This window comes from Macrobrachium nipponense, chromosome 13, assembly GCF_015104395.2.
Source record: "Macrobrachium nipponense isolate FS-2020 chromosome 13, ASM1510439v2, whole genome shotgun sequence".
Classification (NCBI taxonomy): domain Eukaryota; kingdom Metazoa; phylum Arthropoda; class Malacostraca; order Decapoda; family Palaemonidae; genus Macrobrachium; species Macrobrachium nipponense.
This window is the reverse complement of record NC_087206.1, coordinates 76,284,981-76,304,305: the sequence shown is the minus strand read 5'-3', so window position 1 is coordinate 76,304,305 and position 19,325 is coordinate 76,284,981. Positions and strand designations below refer to the sequence as shown.

Sequence of the window (19,325 nt, the reverse complement as noted above, 5' to 3'; positions counted from 1 at the left end):
TAACTGATACCAAGAACATAGTTCTCTTCTGTCGGTTACCTGACAGAAGGCAATTCACAATACGAAGACGAAATCATTAATTTTCTTATGACAAAAATTATGCGAATAACTCTACAGTTAGAAGCCTCATTAGGTCCAGCTAACATCCCAATTACCAGGGAACGAGCTTCAATACTATTAACTATAAACCTCAGTACTCAAACGAAATGCATCTAAATTCGTTCGACAGGACTGGACTTATAGTGTTTATGTAGTGTCATATACTTTTATGGCATAGCATGCAAATACCTAAAAACCTAAAGAGTTTATTAATAAATATTTTTATTGCACTTACTCCTGCGAATCTGTAGCCTATTTGAACAAGCTTATATTTGGGTGAAATGTCGTCCACGCATTCGAACGCGGTGGAACTTGGAACTGTTATGTACGATAACGTTTTCATTAACTATGAAATGATTGTGCCCTTACCTTCAAAACTTGATTTTGATAATTTATTACAGCATCATATCTTATATGGTTTGACATATCGTATTGTTTTTCTATAATTATAGATATTACAAATATATTTCAGATTTTACAAAAAAATATTAAACAGAATGAGTCCAAGGACTCCCAGAGTCCAGAGTCCAGACTCCAGACTCCAGACTCCAGAGTCCAGAGTCAAGACTGCAGACAACACAATGGCGGCTTTCTTACTTCATCTTAACTGGAATCTTGAACAATGCAGGTATTTTTCTCTTTCAACAAGTGTTTTTCTTAAGTGTGTTTTTATGAGTGTTCATGGATTTAATTTATGAACTATAGAAAGGCTAAATGCTTTAAAATTATCTAAAGTACTTGAAATTGAAGTGGCCTGAAGGTTTTATCTCTAGGCAAGGGTTTATTGGTGATTTTTAAAATTTCTTGAAAATGTATTTAGCCTAACTTCACAGGGATTTTTTTATCATAATAATGTCAAATTCAACTTAATTAATATGTTCCATGAATTATATGACACTTAGTTCAGTTTTGACTTGTCCAAAATAGATTAGAGTATATATAACAGAATTAAGTCATAATGTTTACAATGCACAGGCTCCATATCATAAGATATATCATATGGCCTTGGTTATGTCTTATGACAGACAAACCATATATCTAAACAGCAACCTGTTCAATATTAACTGTACCTTACCATTCCTGACTAAATCTTAGTAGCCTATGGTGGATATAACCTTGCCACACAGTCATTATGTACTGGGTAGATCTATATTACTATTCAGCTGCGGTATAGACTATGGCAGTTGCAGTCTTTCAATGCAGTTTTACCTGCTGAACAAAAATTTTAAGTAACATTTATTCGGACGACTGTAATTAACCCCCAGGGCCTAGTACTAACCATGGCAAAATACATTGGACTCCCCAATCCCAAGTGGATGTATCCGCGGTTATGTTCCTTGCAGTCAGTGGGGAACTATTCTTTAGAATTACTATTTGTTCATGCATAGGCTGTGGGCATGATATACTGCACTCACGATCAGGTTAGGTTGAGGGTTAAGAAGGAGAGCGAATCTCTCCTGGCCCCGTTAAGACCCAGAGGCCTAAGTTAGGTTAGATGGTATCTCTTTTGAAGTATGGTTTCTATTGTGCAGTATAGCTTTTTAACTATTTTTTGTAATGACTTTAATGGAAATCCATGGGTCCAGTTTCTTAGAATTTTTTCTAGGTTGTGGGAGGAGGTTGCCGGAAAGACAAAAGTAAAAATCAGAAACAAGAAGTAGTTTGTAAACAAAATTAATGATTAAAAACTTTATCAAAGCTATTGGAAAAAATAGTGTGTTGAAAAGAATATTTTTTGTACACTTGAAAATTTTATCAGCTTTTTAAGAGCTTACTTTACTGCTCATAAGTTTCCTATGATTGCTAACATCAGTTCTGTATTGTTTCTTGTGTGTGTTTCTTTTGTTAAAAGAAAGTCTTTGATCTCTCTTTCATGACAATTTAATTTTCTGTCCTCTGTCTTTCTGTTTTTGCGTTTACAGCATTATCAATAGCCATTGGTGACTGACTTCAAAGTTTTGGCTGTCTCGCCAATCCAATGATTTCTCTATAAATATAGTATATGTGTAAATTGTTGGCAACTTTTCAGTTCATTTTTGGCATGCTCCAGGTTAGTTAGGACTCTGAACCCTAAGTCAGGTTAAGTTATGATAGGGATTGGAGTTCTAAGCTAAGATAGTATAGAATGCATTCCTGTAGAACAGCTGAACAGATATAGTAATTGTAGACTCACATTAAAATGCAACAGGAAGACAGTCTATGTTTGAATTACTTAAGGCCACTTATACATTTACATTTGTTCATGAAACTTACCTGTCAGATATATATATAGCTGTATTTTCTGAAGTCCGACAGAATTTTAAAAACTTCCGACACACGCAGTGGTCGGCCAGGTGGTTAGTACCCATTCCCGCCGCTGGGAGGCGGGTATCAGGAACCATTCCCATTTTCTATTCATAATTTTTATTTCCACTGTCCCCTGAGGGGAGGTGGGTGGGTACTTGATTATTTATATCTGCCAGGTAAGTATGAACAAACTTTATTGTATCATAACAATATCATTTTTGCCACCAGGTCACTAGATGCACTTAATTTAAGCATTCATGATATTTGGATATGTGCATTGCTAATTAATCCAAAAAAGCAAATTTTAGTAGAAATTTGGTTTTGGTTGACAAATTATCATTACATTGACCTAAACTATCGGTAGGCATTAATTTACAATGGAAGTGATTCAAAGAAACATATATATCATTAACAAGACTGGAAGAAATAACTGCACAGAAATAAAGTCTCTAATTATAAACAACTTGAAAAAGTCCACTACCAGAATGTTACAACTGGAGGAAATTTATTCAGCCTTACCATCCTTACCTTACCTAACCTGACCTAGTTTTGCTATAACTAACAATACGTAGCATAACCTGCTGTGCCCCTTAGGTTTCCTAACATTACCTTGGAAATCACACATTGAAGACATCCTCCAGAATCTGTTTAGTCCACTTTGGATTTTAGAGAATTTTTTTTCTAGTATCTAGAATTGATTATGAAATGTGTAAGTTATGAAAAACACTTCTTAAAAAAGATATCGTTTTGAGGGATAGTGAGAGGTGGGATTGTATAACGTCGGTAGGCTGATTGTTGTTTTGAAGACCTGAGTGGACTGATCATTTCCAAGGTACCACATTATATGCAGCTTCAATCCAAAGTACTTTTTTTGTAGAGAAAATCCAGTTGTAGCAGTGACAATGATATGTCAAAGATTAAAACCAAGGCAGAACTAGAGTTCTAGCAGTACTTACAGCAGTAAAGAATGTGTAGAAATAATGGTATGATTATCCCTGTACATTGAAAATCCGTGAAAAAATATTAATGGCAATTATTCTGAATTATAGGCTGAAGTTGGTGATATTTAGTAAATGAGTTTGAGTGTACATTTCCTTCCTTTATGGATACTACTAGCAAATTAGGATGGGAGGGGTGGGATGAAACCCCATTATAAACCATCTTAGGGGTCCCCAATATAACCCTGCTAAGTTTCATGCCCTTCGGACCAGTGTTTGGCCATGAATGAATGAATGATAGACGGACGGACAGACATAACGCCCATCATATTAAGATTGTTGTGGTGTGCAGTGCTTACATCATCAGTAGGTGCCTGTGCTTGTAGTTGAAACTTTAGTCTTATGTAGCCTATAGCTCATGTCCGTACAGGTTGTGCAGTTCTTGGCATCCTAATAAAGTTCCCATTTGGGTTTTGATCATTGACATTTTTGAACCATCATGGACAGGCTTGATCCGGCTACTGGCTACACATGTATTGATTCTTGTTGTTGAAATAAAAAGTTACTGGACAAAAATTAAACACCTTTTTTCAGTTCATAGTGGAAATAAACATCTTCAGTTCATAGTGGAAATAAACATATAAGTAGCATAACCTCTCTTCTTGAGCCAGCACAGCAGTCAATTCATTAAGCGAGTGTGAGTGACCCTGAGCTAGACTGATTTTATCCTTGCATTCTATTGTTTATTTTTCAAGTATAATCCAATGCACTAGCCTGTGAAATGAGTGGGAGTAAAAATAAATGGGATTACACTTTATGAGTGCACCCCCTTGACATGGGACTACCTTGACGTGGTGAGGGGGCTCTTGAATCCCTGGAATTTTAGTCATATATTTTTAACAAATATATATATTTGGAGTATTTATTGTGGAACTTTCCACCTCTGGTAAAATCTATTGGACCTGATAAAAGTTAAAAGATATATAGTTGGGACTGGGTTTATATCCAAAGCTAAATACTTAGTGGGGACTTTGGTAGGATCATCAACTACCTAATAATGTTTGGACCTCAGAGATATCAGATTGAAGCTCAAAAGCAGAACTGTTTTGCTTGGCTGGGTCACAGAATCCAGAGGGGTCTGGTTCTGGTGCTAGGATTCTTGGCATTCCATCCGGGTTGCCCATAATATGATTAAGGTGGGGATGATTGTATTCTCGTAATAACCTTGGTCATAGCAAGCAGGCCACTCTAATCATGTTGTGCCATCCCCTGTAGTATAGGGTAGGGGGGGTGGTGAAGATTTGAGATTTGGGTCTCACTTGTGCCATTGATAGAATTAATTCCATTCAAGGCTGATGATATCTGTGTAAGGTTTTCAGGTTTACTTATTTATTTTGTTCATGAAACTTACCTGACAGATATATATATAGCTGTATTCTCCGAAGTCCGACAGAATTTCAAAACTCGCGGCACACGCAGTGGGCGGCCAGGTGGTAGTACCCATTCCCGCCGCTGGGAGGCGGATATCAGGAACCATTCCCATTTTCTATTCATATTTTTTTCTGTCGCTGTGTCGGTAACACCTGTTTACAGACCTCCGCCCAGGATTTTTGGATTTGACTCGTTCTAAGTATCTGGATTGACTTTTGGTTTTGACTCTGGATTGTTGATTGGCATACGCGATAGTGGACTGTTTTTTTTGATTTTGGATTGGCTTTTCTGTGAACGTGATGTCGGGATCAAGTTCAGTGAGCTTCAGAGTGTGTGTGAGGAGTGATTGCAAGGTGAGGCTACCGAAATCATCGGTAGACCCCCACACAGTATGTATGGGGTGTAGGGGGCATGTTTGTTTGTTGGATGATCGTTGCATTGAATGCAAAAGTTGACTGATGATGAATGGAAGGTGTATGAATCCTATCGGCGTAAGTTGGAGCGCGATAGGATCAGGAGGTCTTCCTCCAAAGAGCGGTTCTACGAAAGGTAAGGGAAGTAACATTTCTCCTATTTTAACACCAGTAGAATTTGCTTCACCTAATCCTGTGTTGTTGCCTGAGGGCCCTAGTTCTGTGTCTGGAGAGGTAATAATGCCCTTTCTCTGATTCTAGAGTCGTTACGCACTCTAGAGTCCAAAGTGTTGGCCCTAGAAACGGCTCAAGTAAAGTGTGTGATCGTGCCCCTAGTGTGTGGAGGGGGCGTCAGATCGGCCCCATAATGCTCTAGTCTAGACCTCTGTCGGACTCCCAGGACTCAGGGAGTGGGCATCTCGAAAGCCGCAAGAGGGTTACGGGGGCTCCCCCATAGGTTCCTGGCGTCCCTTCGGCAGGACCTGTTGCTACTTCCCAGGCTGCCAAGGAGCGTGCTCAGGCTCGCATCCTTAAGGACTGTTTTTCGTCCTCCGAGGCGCCCTCCCCGCGCAAGGGGTGAGCGCTCGGAGAGACTCGCGTCCGTTAAAAGAAAGGACTTTTCCTAGGGAGGACGCTTTACGTCCCCTCTCTCCGCTATCGTTGCGGTCTTCGCCTGCGTCGTATGACGCGTTTCCTCCACAGAAGAGAGGTAGGACGTCGTCCGAGGACGACGCTGAGAAGCGCTTCTCTCGCGCCTCGGAGACAGGTGCTTGTACCTGTGAGAAGGAAGGAGGCGTCCCCCTCGCCCCTCCCCTCGTCTTCTCGCAGGCGCAGCCCTTCACCTCCTCTTGTTTCTTCGCCAACGAAGAGTATTCTTGTGTCTCTCAACCAATTGTCGGCCTTAATGGCTCAGAAGACTCGCCCAGCAGCAGTTGAGCCTAAACGTAGGAAGGACGCTAGACTGCCTGTCAAGAGGACGAGGCAGTCCCCTTCTCCGTCTCCTCGTTCGTCTCTGTCTCCGCTTGCTTCTCCTTCGGAGCTTCCTTGTTCTCGTTATGCGGGTAGGAAGTCTCGTGGACAGGACGCTTTTCTTCCCTCTCGACGTCCTGATCAGCCCGCGCGTCAGGGACGCCTTTTGAGGACGCTCGGCAGGACGCCTTGGAGGACGCTTTTGAAGACGCTCGGCAGGACGCTTTTGAAGACGCTCGTCGGGATGTTTTGCTCGACGCTTTGCCTGTTGAGAAGGCTTTCGAGAGCGCCCAGAAGGACACTTTGAAAGTGAAAGCTGGACGCTTGAGCGGAAAGCATAAGGACGCTCCTCGAGAGCGAATAAGAGTAGCCTCTCTTGACGCGCAGCGCGGTCAAGACGCTCTTCGTGTTGCGAGCTCTAAGGATCGACAGAAGGTCGGTCGCTTTGAAGAGGCTGATATTAGTCATCCTCGAAAGCCTTTGTTGAAGGCTAGACCCGTTGGGCGCAGCCCTCTCCAGAGGTTCAATCTCCTTTGCCTCTTCGGGAGGAAGGAGAGCTTAGTAGTCCGGGGCGGACTCAGTTGAGGAAGAACAGCCGTCAGTTTCGTCGGTATCCGACTACAAGGTCTGGTTCGACTGTTACGCTCTTCTTTTGGTGAGAAGTTCCAGCCTGCAGCTCCCAAGTCTCCACCCTCTCAGTTTTCGTCATCGAAGTCGTGCAAGGTTCCGGAGTTTGTGGAGATGAAAACTTCCTTGTCCACTAAGAGAGCGTTCAAGAAGTTGCAGGATTGGATGGAACGTCGGAAGGATCAGGGCAAGTCGACTTTCGCCCTTCCGCCTTAACAAGACTCAGTGGGAAAGGCGGGCATTTGGTATGAGACCAAAGGTGAAGTAGGAGTTAAGGATCCCGCGTCGTCTTCCCAAGGGGACTTTGCTAGTCTGTCGATGCACAGAAGAGATCTCTTTTATCGACCGCTAAGATTCATGGACACCAACGGAGATTGACCATCACATGAAAGGTCTGTTAAGGACTCGGAAGTCTTTAACTTTCTAGATGGTGCCTGGGAGTCCTGGATCTTCAATCTAGGAGTCCTGATTCTTTGAGTCTGGGGGAGCTGTCCAATGTGTTATCTTGCATGGACAAGGCCGTCAGGGATGGTTCGGAAGAGTTAGTGTCTCATTTCGGCACTGCTTTCCTCAAGAAGAGAGCGCTTTTGTCTCAATTTTACAGCTAAGTCTGTTTCTGCATCGCAGAAAGCGGAGCTTCTCTTTGCACCTCTTTCGAGCCATCTCTTCCCCCAGGCTATGGTAAAGGACCTGGCAGTGAGCCTACAAGAGAAGGCTACCCAGGACCTCTTGGCCCAGTCTTCAAGACATCCCGCAGTCCCTACCACGTCGTCTTTTGGACGACCTCCTAGGGAGGTTAAAACCCTTTCGTGGCGCTCCTCCCTCGAGAGCTGCTCCTCGAGGGAGAGGGCTTGCAAGAGGAAGAGGTTCCTTCAAACCTAAATCCTCTAAGTGAGAAGATAGTCCTTCAGATGCCGGTCGGAGCCAGGCTAAAGTTCTTTGCGGGGGCGTGGAGAGAGAGAGATACAGATGCGTGGTCCCTCAAGATAGTGGAACAGGGGTACAAGATCCCCTTTGTGGACCCTCCTCCTCTATCTACGACTCCCAGAGATCTTTCCCCGTCGTATCAAGGGGAGAAATATCAGGTTCTTTTAGATCTTTTAGATTAAATGATCAAGAAAAGAGCAGTGGAGCAGGTCTTAGACCTGGGGTCACCAGGATATTACAACAGACTTTTCCTGGTACCAAAGCAGTCGTCGGGGTGGCGTCCAGTCTTGGACGTAAGCAGCCTGAATCTTTTCATAGAAAAGAAAAAATTCAAGATGGAAACACCTCAGTCGGTTCTAGGAGCCTTAAGACCGGGCGACTGGATGGTGTCCTTGGACCTACAGGACGCATACTTTCACGTGCCTATCCACCCTCTTTCAAGAAAGTTTCTGAGGTTTTATGCTAAGGGACAAAGTTTGGCAATTCCGAGCCCTTTGTTTCGGTTTAAGCACGGCTCCGATGGTATTTACCATGCTCATGAAGAACGTAGCGAGATGGTTACATTCTGCAGGAATAAGAGTGTCCCTGTATCTCGACGATTGGCTTATCAGAGCATCGTCAGAAGAAATGTCTGAAGACCTTCACTTCACGTTGGCCTTGGCGAGGTCCCCTGGGACTTCTGGTCAACCTCGAAAAGTCGCATCTGACCCCAACACAGTCCATCGTGTATCTGGGGATTCAGATGGATTCAGCTGGCTTTCGAGCGTTTCCGTCCCAGGAAGGGGACAGCTGCAAGGCTTTAGAGAGAGTTTCGGCCTTCCTGGGGAAGGAAGCTTGCTCGGCGAGGGAGTGGATGAGTCTGCTGGGGACCATTTCCTCGCTGGAAAAGTTTGTTTCCCTGGGAAGACTACACCTCAGACCTCTCCAGTTTTTCTTAGCAGACGAATGGAGAGTCAGAGAGGATCTGGATGCGACGTTTTTGATCACCAAATCGGTGAAGAACCATCTAAGATGGTGGTTAGATCCTCGGAAGTTCGAGAGGGGTGTCCTAAAGCTTCTGAGCCCAGACCTAGTGTTGTTTTCCGACGCCTCGGTGTCGGGATGGGGAGCAACACTAGGAGGGAGGAAGTGTCAGGCACCTGGAGGGGGGAACAGGTGTCCTGGCACATCAATGTGAAGGAACTAGCGGCGGTTTTTCTGGCACTACAGTTCTTCCAACCAAAAGGTTGCAGAGAAAGTAGTCCAAGTCAACTCGGACAACACCACAGCCCTTGCGTACCTAAAGAATCAGGGAGGTACACACTCCCGTCCTCTATTTTATTTAGCGAGGGAGATTCTGCTGTGGGCAGATGCGAGACGGATAAGGATCCTGACGAGATTTATCGCAGGAGTCCCAGAACGTCAGAGCAGACCTTCTCAGCCGACAGGATCAGATCCTGCCGACGGAATGGACGTTTGCACCAGGACGTCTGTCGAGAGCTCTGGAGGACTGTGGGGGCGTCCGTTAGTCGACCTATTTGGCGACGTCGAGAACGAAGAGGTTGCCTCTTTATTGCTCCCCTGTGCTGGATCCGGGAGCAGTCGCTATAGACGCTCTGCTCTGGGACTGGACGAACCTGGACTTGTATGTATTCCTTCCCGCCATTCAAAATCATGGGGGAAGTAGTAAGGAAGTTCGCGGCATCGGAGGGGACGAGGTTGACCCTGATCGCCCCGATGTGGCCCGCGAAGGAATGGTTCACGGAGGTAATGTCCTTCATCATAGACTTTCCGAGGACGTTGCCCTGGAGGAAAGATCTACTCAGACAGCCCCACTTCGCAAGATATCACCGAAACCTCTCCGCTCTGGGTCTGACTGCGTTCAGACTATCGAAAAGTTGGCCAGAGCGAGAGGTTTTTCTAAAGCAGCTGCGAAGGCGATCGCCAACGCTAGGAGGACTTCCTCGAGAGCTGTTTACCAGTCGAAGTGGGCTTCCTTCAGGGCATGGTGTAGAAAGGAGGGATTTCCTCTTCCACTACCTCTGTGAGCCAGATAGCCGATTTCCTTGCTATTTTTAAGAAATGTGCAGAAGCTGGCTGTCCAGACCATCAAGGGATATAAGAGTATGCTGTCAGCAGTCTTCCAGACACAGAGGCCTAGACCTGTCTGACAACAGAGATCTTCACGATCTCCTGAGATCATTTGAGACGTCCAGATACCATCAGGCGAGGCCTCCTTCTTGGAACTTAGATTTAGTCCTTAGACTGTTGATGTCGATCCTTTCGAACCTCTCTATGAAGCGTCCTCTTAGGAACTTGACGAAGAAGGCTCTCTTTTTCCTAACTGCTCTGGCGACGGCGAAGAGAGTTAGCGAAATTCAAGCCATTTGTAAGCGAGTGGGCTTCAAAGGGGACAATGCGGTCTGCTCTTTGAGTCCCACTTTTCTTAGCAAAGAATGAAAACCCGTCTAACCCTTGCCAAGGAGCTTTGAAATTAAGGGTATGACAAGCCTTGTGGGCCAAGAACCTGAGAGAGCCCTGTGCCCTGTCAGGGCTCTAAAGTTTTATGTCCACAAGACTAAGGAAGTACGAGGTCCCTCAGATAATCTGTGGTGTTCGGTTAAACGGCCCGATATACCATTATCCAAGAATGCTTTGGCGTTCTTTCTGAGGGACGTCATTAAAGAGGCTCATCGTCTTACCAGAAGACCGATTTGAGCCTCTGCGAGTGAAAGCTCACGAGGTCAGAGCTGTCGCAACCCTCGCTTGCCTTCCAAAGGAACATGTCGATCAAGGACATCCTTGACGCCACCTTTTGGAGGAGCAATTCAGTATTCGCCTCACACTACTTGAGAGATGTGAGAACGATATACGAGGACTGTGTTCTCTTGGGCCATACGTTTTCTGCAGACACAGTCTTGGGGGTGCTGAAGGTAGCTCTCTCCCTATCCCTTAGTTAGGTTTAGGTTAGTTTTTAGTCGTTAGTGTTTTTTGGTTGTGGTGAGTCTTTGGTGAAGACCTCCCATCTCTTAGCTTAGTGTTCAGGGGGTCTTTGGATAGTTGGTCAGGTGGTGGTCAGTGTTGCTTCGTTGCCCTCATTTGTATGGCTCTATGCTCTTGTCACATTGAGGTCACGTCCCCGTTGACAGAGCATCCAGAGCGCACCAGCACTACAGGTCTCCACCTGGCTGGCAACTCTGATTAAGCACAAGCAGGCTTAAGTGACAGTAATCACAGAGTCTACTTTGCTAACAGGTGAGGAACCAAGGTGTACATCATCTACTTAATTTAAGTTTCCTACAAATCCTATTCTGTCTCTTCCCACCATCCGAAGGTGGGATTCAGCTATATATATATCTGTCAGGTAAGTTTCATGAACAAAATGTTATTGTTATAATACAATTAAGTTTGTTCATACTTACCTGGCAGATATATATAATTAAGTGCCCACCCACCTCCCCTCAGGAGACAGTGGCACTGATAAAAATATGAATAGAAAATGGGAATGGTTCCTGATATCCGCCTCCCAGCGGCGGGAATGGGTACTACCACCTGGCCGCCCACTGCGTGTGCCGCGAGTTTTGAAATTCTGTCGGACTTCGGAGAATACAGCTATATATATATCTGCCAGGTAAGTATGAACAAACTTAATTGTATTATAACAATAACATTTTTTCTATTTGATCTTTATGAGTTGTAGCAATAAAGATTTGAGTACCCCTGGGCCCCCCATAGGACGACCTCTGCACCCTTTTTGGAGACTGGAAATTCCCAAAATACTGATGACCTTGGATCAACTCCGAGACATGAGGCCTATGCTTTAGAATGTGCTGAAAGTGCAATTATTAAGAAAATTTTAATCAAATTGTCAGATACTACTCAGTCCTGGCAGGTCTGGATAAGCTTGTAATGGTCTGGTTGAAATCCAGAGCCAATTGGGATCACATTACTGAAACATCTCAGGCACTTGATATTTCAGATGCTATATTAGATCCTGATCCCAAGAAGGTAAATGAAATTCTGATGGCTAGGTAAATGAGATGTGTCTCTAAAAAGGTCATCAAATTTAGGACAAATGACTATGGTTTGATGATACAAACAGACTAAATTCAATGCATGAAAATGAAAACGTTCAAATGAAAATTACAACATTTTTGTTGAGTCTTACCGTGCTGCGAACAGAACTTACTATACAGCCAAGAGACGTTACAATAGTTCTTTGAAGAGGAAACTTTAGGAATTACTCGGCCTCATCTGTGGTGGACCAGATTTGCATCATCCCACCACTACTATTAGATGAGATGATAGATTGAACTCCTTCATCAAGCTTTTGAAGCCAAGCAATCAGCAGAGGATGTCCCTCTCCCTGATACTTGTCATCCTAAACCTCTTCTCACAAAATTTGCATTTTCATACAATCAACTTACCTGTCAGATATATACATAGCTAAGACTCCGTCGTCCCCGACAGAAATTCAAATTTCGCGCCACTCGCTACAGGTAGGTCAGGTGATCTACCGGCCTGCCCTGGGCGACTAGGAACCATTCCCGTTTTCTACTCATATATTTTCTGTCGCCGGTGGTATCAACATCGTTGCTGCCACCTCTTGACTGGAATTCGCTTTTCTAGACAATTGATCATCTTTTTGTGGACTTTTGGTGACGTACCTGGATCGTTGTTTTGGCATTCGCTACTGTGGACTGGATTTGGACTTGCTTTTGATTTTTCTTCAAGAATGTCTGATTCAAGTGGTTGTGTGAGAATGTGTGTGAATGTAGGCTGCAAGGTGAGGATACCGAAAGCTTCGGTTGATCCTCACACTGTATGTCGCAAATGTAGGGGTTTTGATTGTTCTATTTCTAACACCTGTCATGAGTGTGAGAGGTTGAATGTTGAGGAATGGAAGACACTAACTTCTTACTTGAAGAAGTTAGAAAGGGATAGAGTCAGAAGGGCTGCATCTAAGATTGCGGGTAGTAGTACAAGGCCTATTGAGCCTTTGGATAATTCTAACTCTTCTCTTAATTATGATTCTAATTCTGTATCAGGGCCCTCACTGGCTTTACATTCAGATTCGGCCTCGGAAATTGCTGAACTGAAAGCTACTCTACACAGGATGAGATCCAAAATGGCTACCATGAAAGGTAAGGACTGTGAAAGTGATTATAGTGAAGTGAGTGTCCCAGGCCTAGACCTCTTCCAAGCTCCCAAGCCCAGAGGAGAAGGAAAGTCGAAAGCCGTACGGAGGTTGTGGAGAATTCCCCCCGGTCAGGCATCCCTTCAGCAGGTGCTGTATATAGACAAACTGCTCAGGACGCTAATCGGAAAAGCTTCCTCAGAGAGTGCTTCTCTTGTTCGTCCGCTTCTCCCTCTCCTAAACGAGGGTTAAGGATTCGGACTTGTCCAGGCCCTGAAAAGGCACTGGAGAGATCCTGTGTGGATTCAAGCCCAGAACGCTTTTCGGAAGAAAAGCGCCTCCTTCCATCAAGAAAGGCGAAGAGGGTTTTGACGTCCCATGATGTGGGCAAAACTCCTTCGAGGTCTCCCTCTCCCGTTCAAGAAGACGCAGGAGAGGCTTCCAAGAGGATCATTTTGGCGGTGCAGGAACAGCTATCCGCCTTGGTAGGAGTCCTTTCGAAGGATCCTCCTCGTAAGAAAGACGTGAGACTGCCGGTCAAGAAGACTCGTCTTCCTTCTCCCGCCAGGAGTGAGGCTCCTGTGGGACGTGAGTCTTTTGAGATTTACTCGGATAGAGACTCTTTGGACGATTTTGATTCACCAGACAAGCGCGTCGCGCCAGTCAAGCGCGAGGCGTCCTACAGACGAGAAGCGTCTTCTAGGATTAGAGCGTCAGACAAGCGAGAAACGCTTTACAGGCGCGAGGATATTCCCAGATGGATACGTCTGCCAGACCAGCAGCTTCAGCCGAGCGCGAGGTAACAACAGGCGTGAGGATTCAGCCAAGCGCGAGGCGCCAGACAAGCATCTTGACATACAAGTATGTGGCACCAGAAAGGCGCGAGACTCCACCAGCGCGAGGCGTCAGTCAGGCGCGAGAGCTTTGAGAGGCGCGAGACACCAGTCAGGTCGCGAGGTGCCAGCCAAGGCGCGAGGATCAGCCAGGCCGCGACGCCAGCCAGGCGCGAGGATCCTGCCAGGCGCGAGGCGCCAGCCAAGCGCGAGAGTCAGCCAGGCACGAGACGCCAGCCAGGCGCGAGCGCCAGCCAGGCGCGAGGCGCCAGCCATGCGCGAGGCGCCAGCCAGGAGTCGCCCAGGGCCAGGCCCAGCGCGAGGCTCCAGCCAGGCGCGAGGCGCCAGCCAAGCGCGAGGCGCCAGCCAAGCGCGAAGAGCCAGCCAAGTACGAAGAGCCAGCCAAGCATAGGAGCTCTTTACACTCTCTTAGCCCCTCTCCTATTAGGAGTTGGTCTCCCGTAGAGAGAGTTTTTGAACAGGAAGACCCGGAACGGGAAGTGGCCTCTCCTTCTGATCCGATTTTGGAAGAGGACTCAGAGGACGAGTCTCACGGCAAAGAAGGACTGTCTAACTACAAAGTTTTGACAGCTCTCCTACTCCAGGAATACGGAGATGCATTGATCCCTGCCGCTCCTCCTTCGCCTCGTTCACTTTTTTCATGCTCTAAGACGCCGAAATCGTCGGCTTTCTTGAAGATGAGACCGACGATTTCTATGAAGAGCGCTCTGCAATCGCTGGATAGCTGGATGCTAACCAAGAAAGAGCTAGTAAGGACAGTGTTTTGCATGCCTCCCGCTAGACTTACGGGCAAGAGAGGGATTTGGTACCAGACTGGGGAGAATATGGGTCTCACACTCCCAGAAAGCGACACAGGATCTTCTCCTGCAATCTTCCAGGAAGAAGAGACCAGTGATGGTGGGAGAAAAGAAAGGGGTGTCTACTCCTGTTCGGCCCTTTCGAGGAGGCCCTCCCACTAGAGTTACCGCTAAAAGGAAAACGACCGAGAAGAGAGGTCGAGCCTCGTTCCGCCCCTTTAAAAGGGGAAAGTGAAGTGGCGCTCCTCCAAACACCAGTAGGTGCCAGGCTCCGGGGATTTGCGGAAGCCTGGACTCTCATCGACACAGACGCTTGGTCGATGTCGGTGCTTCAGAAGGGATACCTCATTCCTTTCCTGGACAATCCTCCCCTGACGTCAACTCCGAGGGAATTGTCCGCCAATTACAAGGACCCTGTGTTGAAAGATACTCTTCAACAAATGGTGGATCAGATGTGGGACAAGAGAGCTATAGAAACTAGTGCTGGATCAAGCTCCCCGGGTTTTACAATCGTCTTTCTTGGTTGCGAAAGCCTCGGGGGGCTGGAGACCAGTTCTGGATGTCAGCGCTTCTGAACAAGTTTGTTCAGAAACAGAAGTTCTCCATGGAAACCTCTGCTTCAGTCCTTGCGGCTCTTCGCCAAGGGGATTGGATGGTGTCTCTGGATCTCCAGGACGCCTATTTTCCACGTCCCGATCCATCCTTTTGTCGAAGAAGTACCTCCGTTTCATGACGGGGGGAAGGATCAATCAGAGCCTTGTGTTTCGGCCTGTCTACGGCGCCTCAGGTTTTCACGAACCTTATGAAAAAATGTGGCGAGATGGCTTCATCTGAAAGGAATCAGTATATCTCTGTACCTAGATGACTGGCTTATCAGAGCAAAGTCAGAGAAACAGTGTTTGGAGGACCTGACTGTGACACTAAACCTGATAAAGACATTAGGATTACTCGTGAACCTCGAGAAGTCCCAACTGATCCCCAGCCAGAACTTGGTCTATCTGGGGATTCGGATGGATTCTCGGGGTTTTCGAGTATTTCCTTCTCAAGAGAGACTAGCGAGAGGTTTAGAAAAAGTCTCTCTCTTCCTAAGGAAGGAACGTACTTCGGCGAGGGAATGGTTGAGCCTGTTGGGGACCCTTTCCTCGCTCGAACAGTTCTTTCATCTAGGAAGACTTCATCTCCGTCCTCTTCAGTTCTTCCTCAGAAGTTCGTGGAACATGAAGACAGGACTCCTCTCGGACAGTTTTCCCATTTCAGATCTGATGAAACGCCATTTAGAATGGTGGTTACTCCCACTGAGGGAAAACAAGGGTACTTCCCTGGAAATACAGAGCCCAAACCTTGTATTGTTTTTCGACGCGTCGGAAAAAGGTTGGGGAGCAACTTTGGGAAAGAGAGAAGTGTCAGGCACTTGGAATGCTCTTCAAGTGTCCTGGCACATAAACTGCAAAGAACTGTTGGCTGTACACCTAGCTCTAAAGAGCTTCGAACCGTTAGTGAGCAACAAAATAGTACAAGTGAATGCGGACAATACAACCGCTCTGGCATACATTCGGAAGCAAGGAGGTACTCACTCGTATGCCCTTTACGAACTCGCTGTTGTGGACATTGCAAAGGAACATCTCTCTATTGACGAGGTTCGTTCAGGGAGTAAGGAACGTGAGAGCGGACAGGCTGAGCAGGAGGAACCAGGTCCTTCATACCGTATGGACCCTCCACTCAGACGTTTGCCGCAATCTCTGGTCTCTTTGGGGGACTCCTCATGTCGACCTCTTTGCCACGTTCCTCTCGAAGAGACTGGAAGTCTTCTGTTCAGTAGTGGAAGACCCCAGAGCTCTAGCAGTAGACGCCTTCCTGCTAGATTGGTCTCAGGTAGACTTGTTTTACGCATTTCCCCCATTCAAGATTCTGGGGCAAGTGCTCAGGAAGTTTGTGACTTCAAAGGGGACAAGAATGACCCTGATAGCCCCCTTTTGGCCAGCTCAAGAGTGGTTCCCAGAGGTACTGGAGTGGATAGTAGACTTCCCCAGATCCCTTCCACAAAGGAAGGATCTTCTCAGACAACCACACTTCGAGAGGTTTGTTTCATCAAACCTCCCCGCTCTCGCTCTGACTGCCTTTCGACTATCGAAAGACTTGTCAGAGCGAGAGGCTTTTCTAGCGAAGCAGCAAGCTCGATCGCTAGAGCCCAGAGAACTTCCACTATCCGGGTTTACCAATCCAAGTGGGAAGTTTTTAGAAGGTGGTGTAAGTCGAAGAAGTTGTCCTCCTCCAGTACCTCTGTAACAGAAATAGCTGATTTTCTGTTATTCTGAGAGAAGAATCGCGTCTCTCCGTAGCCACGATAAAGGGCTATTAGGAGTATGCTATCGGCCGTCTTTAGGAATAGAGGCCCTAGATTTGGGAAACGATAAAGATCTACATGATCTGATTAGGTCTTTTGAGACCAAGAAGTCTAAGATTACGTTAACCCCCCTAACTGGAATCTAGACGTAGTGCCTGAAGTTCTTGTCTTCAGAGAGATTTGAACCCCTACATTTGGCCTCGTTTCGTGATATAACGAGAAAATGTTTATTTCTTTTGTCACTGGCGACGGCGAAAAGAGTTAGTGAACTGCACGCCCTTAGTGACAAAGTCGGGTTCAATATAGATTCAGCCATCTGTTCCTTCAAGGAATTATTCTTGGCGAAGAATGAAAATCCTTCGAATCCCTGGCCGCCGAGAAACTTCGAGGTAAAAGGATTATCGGGTCTCGTCGGCAGGGAACCGGAGAGGTCATCTTTGCCCAGTAAGGGCGTTAAAATTTTACTTACAGAAAAAGGAACAGTTGGGAGGTTCTAGACAAGGTCTTTGGTGCTCAGTGAAGGGTCCATCAAGACCTATGTCTAAGAATGCTTTAGCCTTTTTTGTCAGGAACGTAATTACGGACGCTCATAAGGCTTGCACGGATGATTCTTTAAAACTCCTGAGAGTAAGAGCTCATGAAGTGAGAGCAGTGGCGACGTCTCTCTCTTTTCAGAGAAATATGTCACTGAAGAATATCTTTGAAGCGACATATTGGAGATGTAATTCTGTGTTTTGCTTCTCACTATTTGAAGGACGTGCGTTGTGACCTATGAAAAATGTTTTTCCTTAGGTCCTTTTGTGTCTGCGGGCACAATCCTGGGTACAGGAGCTGACAACAATCCTTAATTTTTTACTACTTAAGTCTAATAGATATGTTCTAGACTTTCTGCTGAACAAGTACAGATACCGCAGGCGGCCGTCACTTCCGTTCAGTAAGGAACTCTTGTGATATCTTTTAGTAGATGAGTATCTTTTTTTTTGAAAAATTATTGTGTGCGTGTGCAATTTGGTTTGAGTTACGGTTGTTGCGAAGAGTTGGGGATAACTCGGAGCAATTTTTAATACTAACATGGTGGTTAGGATCAGGTGGTCGGGATTGGTTGTGTGCTCCTTAATAAGGTGTGTTGTCATATAAGTGGATCAGCACCCATTGACAAAGTCCTTTCAGGCTCTGCCGAGTAAGTGGATAAGACCCCTTCGGCAGACCCACAAGAATTCTTGGCCATAGATCACATATCTCGCTAAAGTTTCTTGAGGTGATGCAGACTACGGGGCAAACACCCACGAAGTCTACCACCTATCAGGTAGGAACCAAGGTTTTTATTTTATACCTACAACAGATGTTGTTTACCTGTCTATTCCAGTAGTAGCTGTCTCTTACCCTCCACCGAAGGGTGCCAATCAGCTATGTATATATCTGACAGGTAAGTTGATTGTATGAAAATGATATTTTGTTATAATACAATAAAGTTCATACATACTTACCTTGGCAGATATATACGATTAGGGCCCACCAGCCTCCCCGCAAGGAGACAGGTGGAAGAGAAAATATCATGAGTTAGAAAACGGGAATGGTTCCTAGTCCTGCCGCCCAGGGCAGGCCGGTAGATCACCTGACCTACCTGTAGCGAGTGGCGCGAAATTTGAATTTCTGTCGGGGACGACGGAGTCTTAGCTATGTATATATCTGCCAGGTAAGTATGTATGAAACTTTATTGTATTATAACAATATCATTTTGCTCCGGGGATGTTAAGAAAATTCTGGATAACCTTGATCGTTGGGTGAAGAAGACCCTGATGGCCTCTTCCCTTTGTTTCTAGTGTGTTGCCTCCCCAGTTTAATAGATTCAAAACAGGACAATCTCTATTCCCCCTATGCTCCCCAAAGTTGCTGAAAAACTTATTATTAAAAGCAACTATATAAGTATGTTGAATCTAAAAGATTGTTAGCTGATAGTCAATGTGCATAGAGGATGCAGCTACGTAGTTGTGATGCTTTTTAAGACTTGATATACCATTTGCAAGGGAACAATGGTAAAAGTTTTGCTTGCAGAGTAATTCAGATAGATTTTAGTCCTGCTTTTGGTTTAGTAAATCATAAGGCACTTATTTATAAACTTCAGACTCTTGCAGCGGGTTGATATGTTTTAGGATAACTTCAAGATTTCCTTATAGGTAGGCAGCAACGAGTTGCCATGGAAGCAATCTTTAGTGAACCAAGACCTACTATTGTGTCTGGAGTTCGACGGGCCAGTAATTTTGGTCCACTGTTATTATTAATGTATACAAATGACATGGCTGTTAGTCTGGAAAATAAGATTGTTCAGTATGCCTTTGATGGAACACTTGTGCATGTAGTAAAGTCTCCATTTTTGAGAAATGAAGCTGCCTTCAGCCACAATCGGAACATGGACCGAATCAGGGAATGGTGTAGTCTGTCAGGTATGAGGCTGAACACCAGAAAAACGAAAACACTATTGATTAGCAGATCTCGCACACTATTTCCCACCCCATCCTTCACG

The 19,325-nt window shown here is 45.6% G+C and overlaps 1 protein-coding gene across 3 annotated transcripts in view; it reads left to right on the top strand.

Annotated features, from left to right (window-relative positions):
• Nucleotides 1–619: 619 nt before the first annotated feature.
• The window catches only part of LOC135225499 (uncharacterized), a 33,476-nt gene continuing 14,770 nt past the window's right edge, over nt 620–19,325 (top strand). The window contains exon 1 of one of the 3 annotated variants that reach the window (XR_010317011.1): nt 620–727. Coding sequence is in view for 1 of the 3 variants with exons in the window: in XM_064264791.1 (XP_064120861.1) it covers nt 681–727 (47 nt within the window). In the remaining 2 variants the exon portion in view is untranslated. The remainder of the gene's footprint in view (nt 728–19,325) is intronic. The other 2 variants (XR_010317010.1, XM_064264791.1) reach the window with 2 other exon arrangements.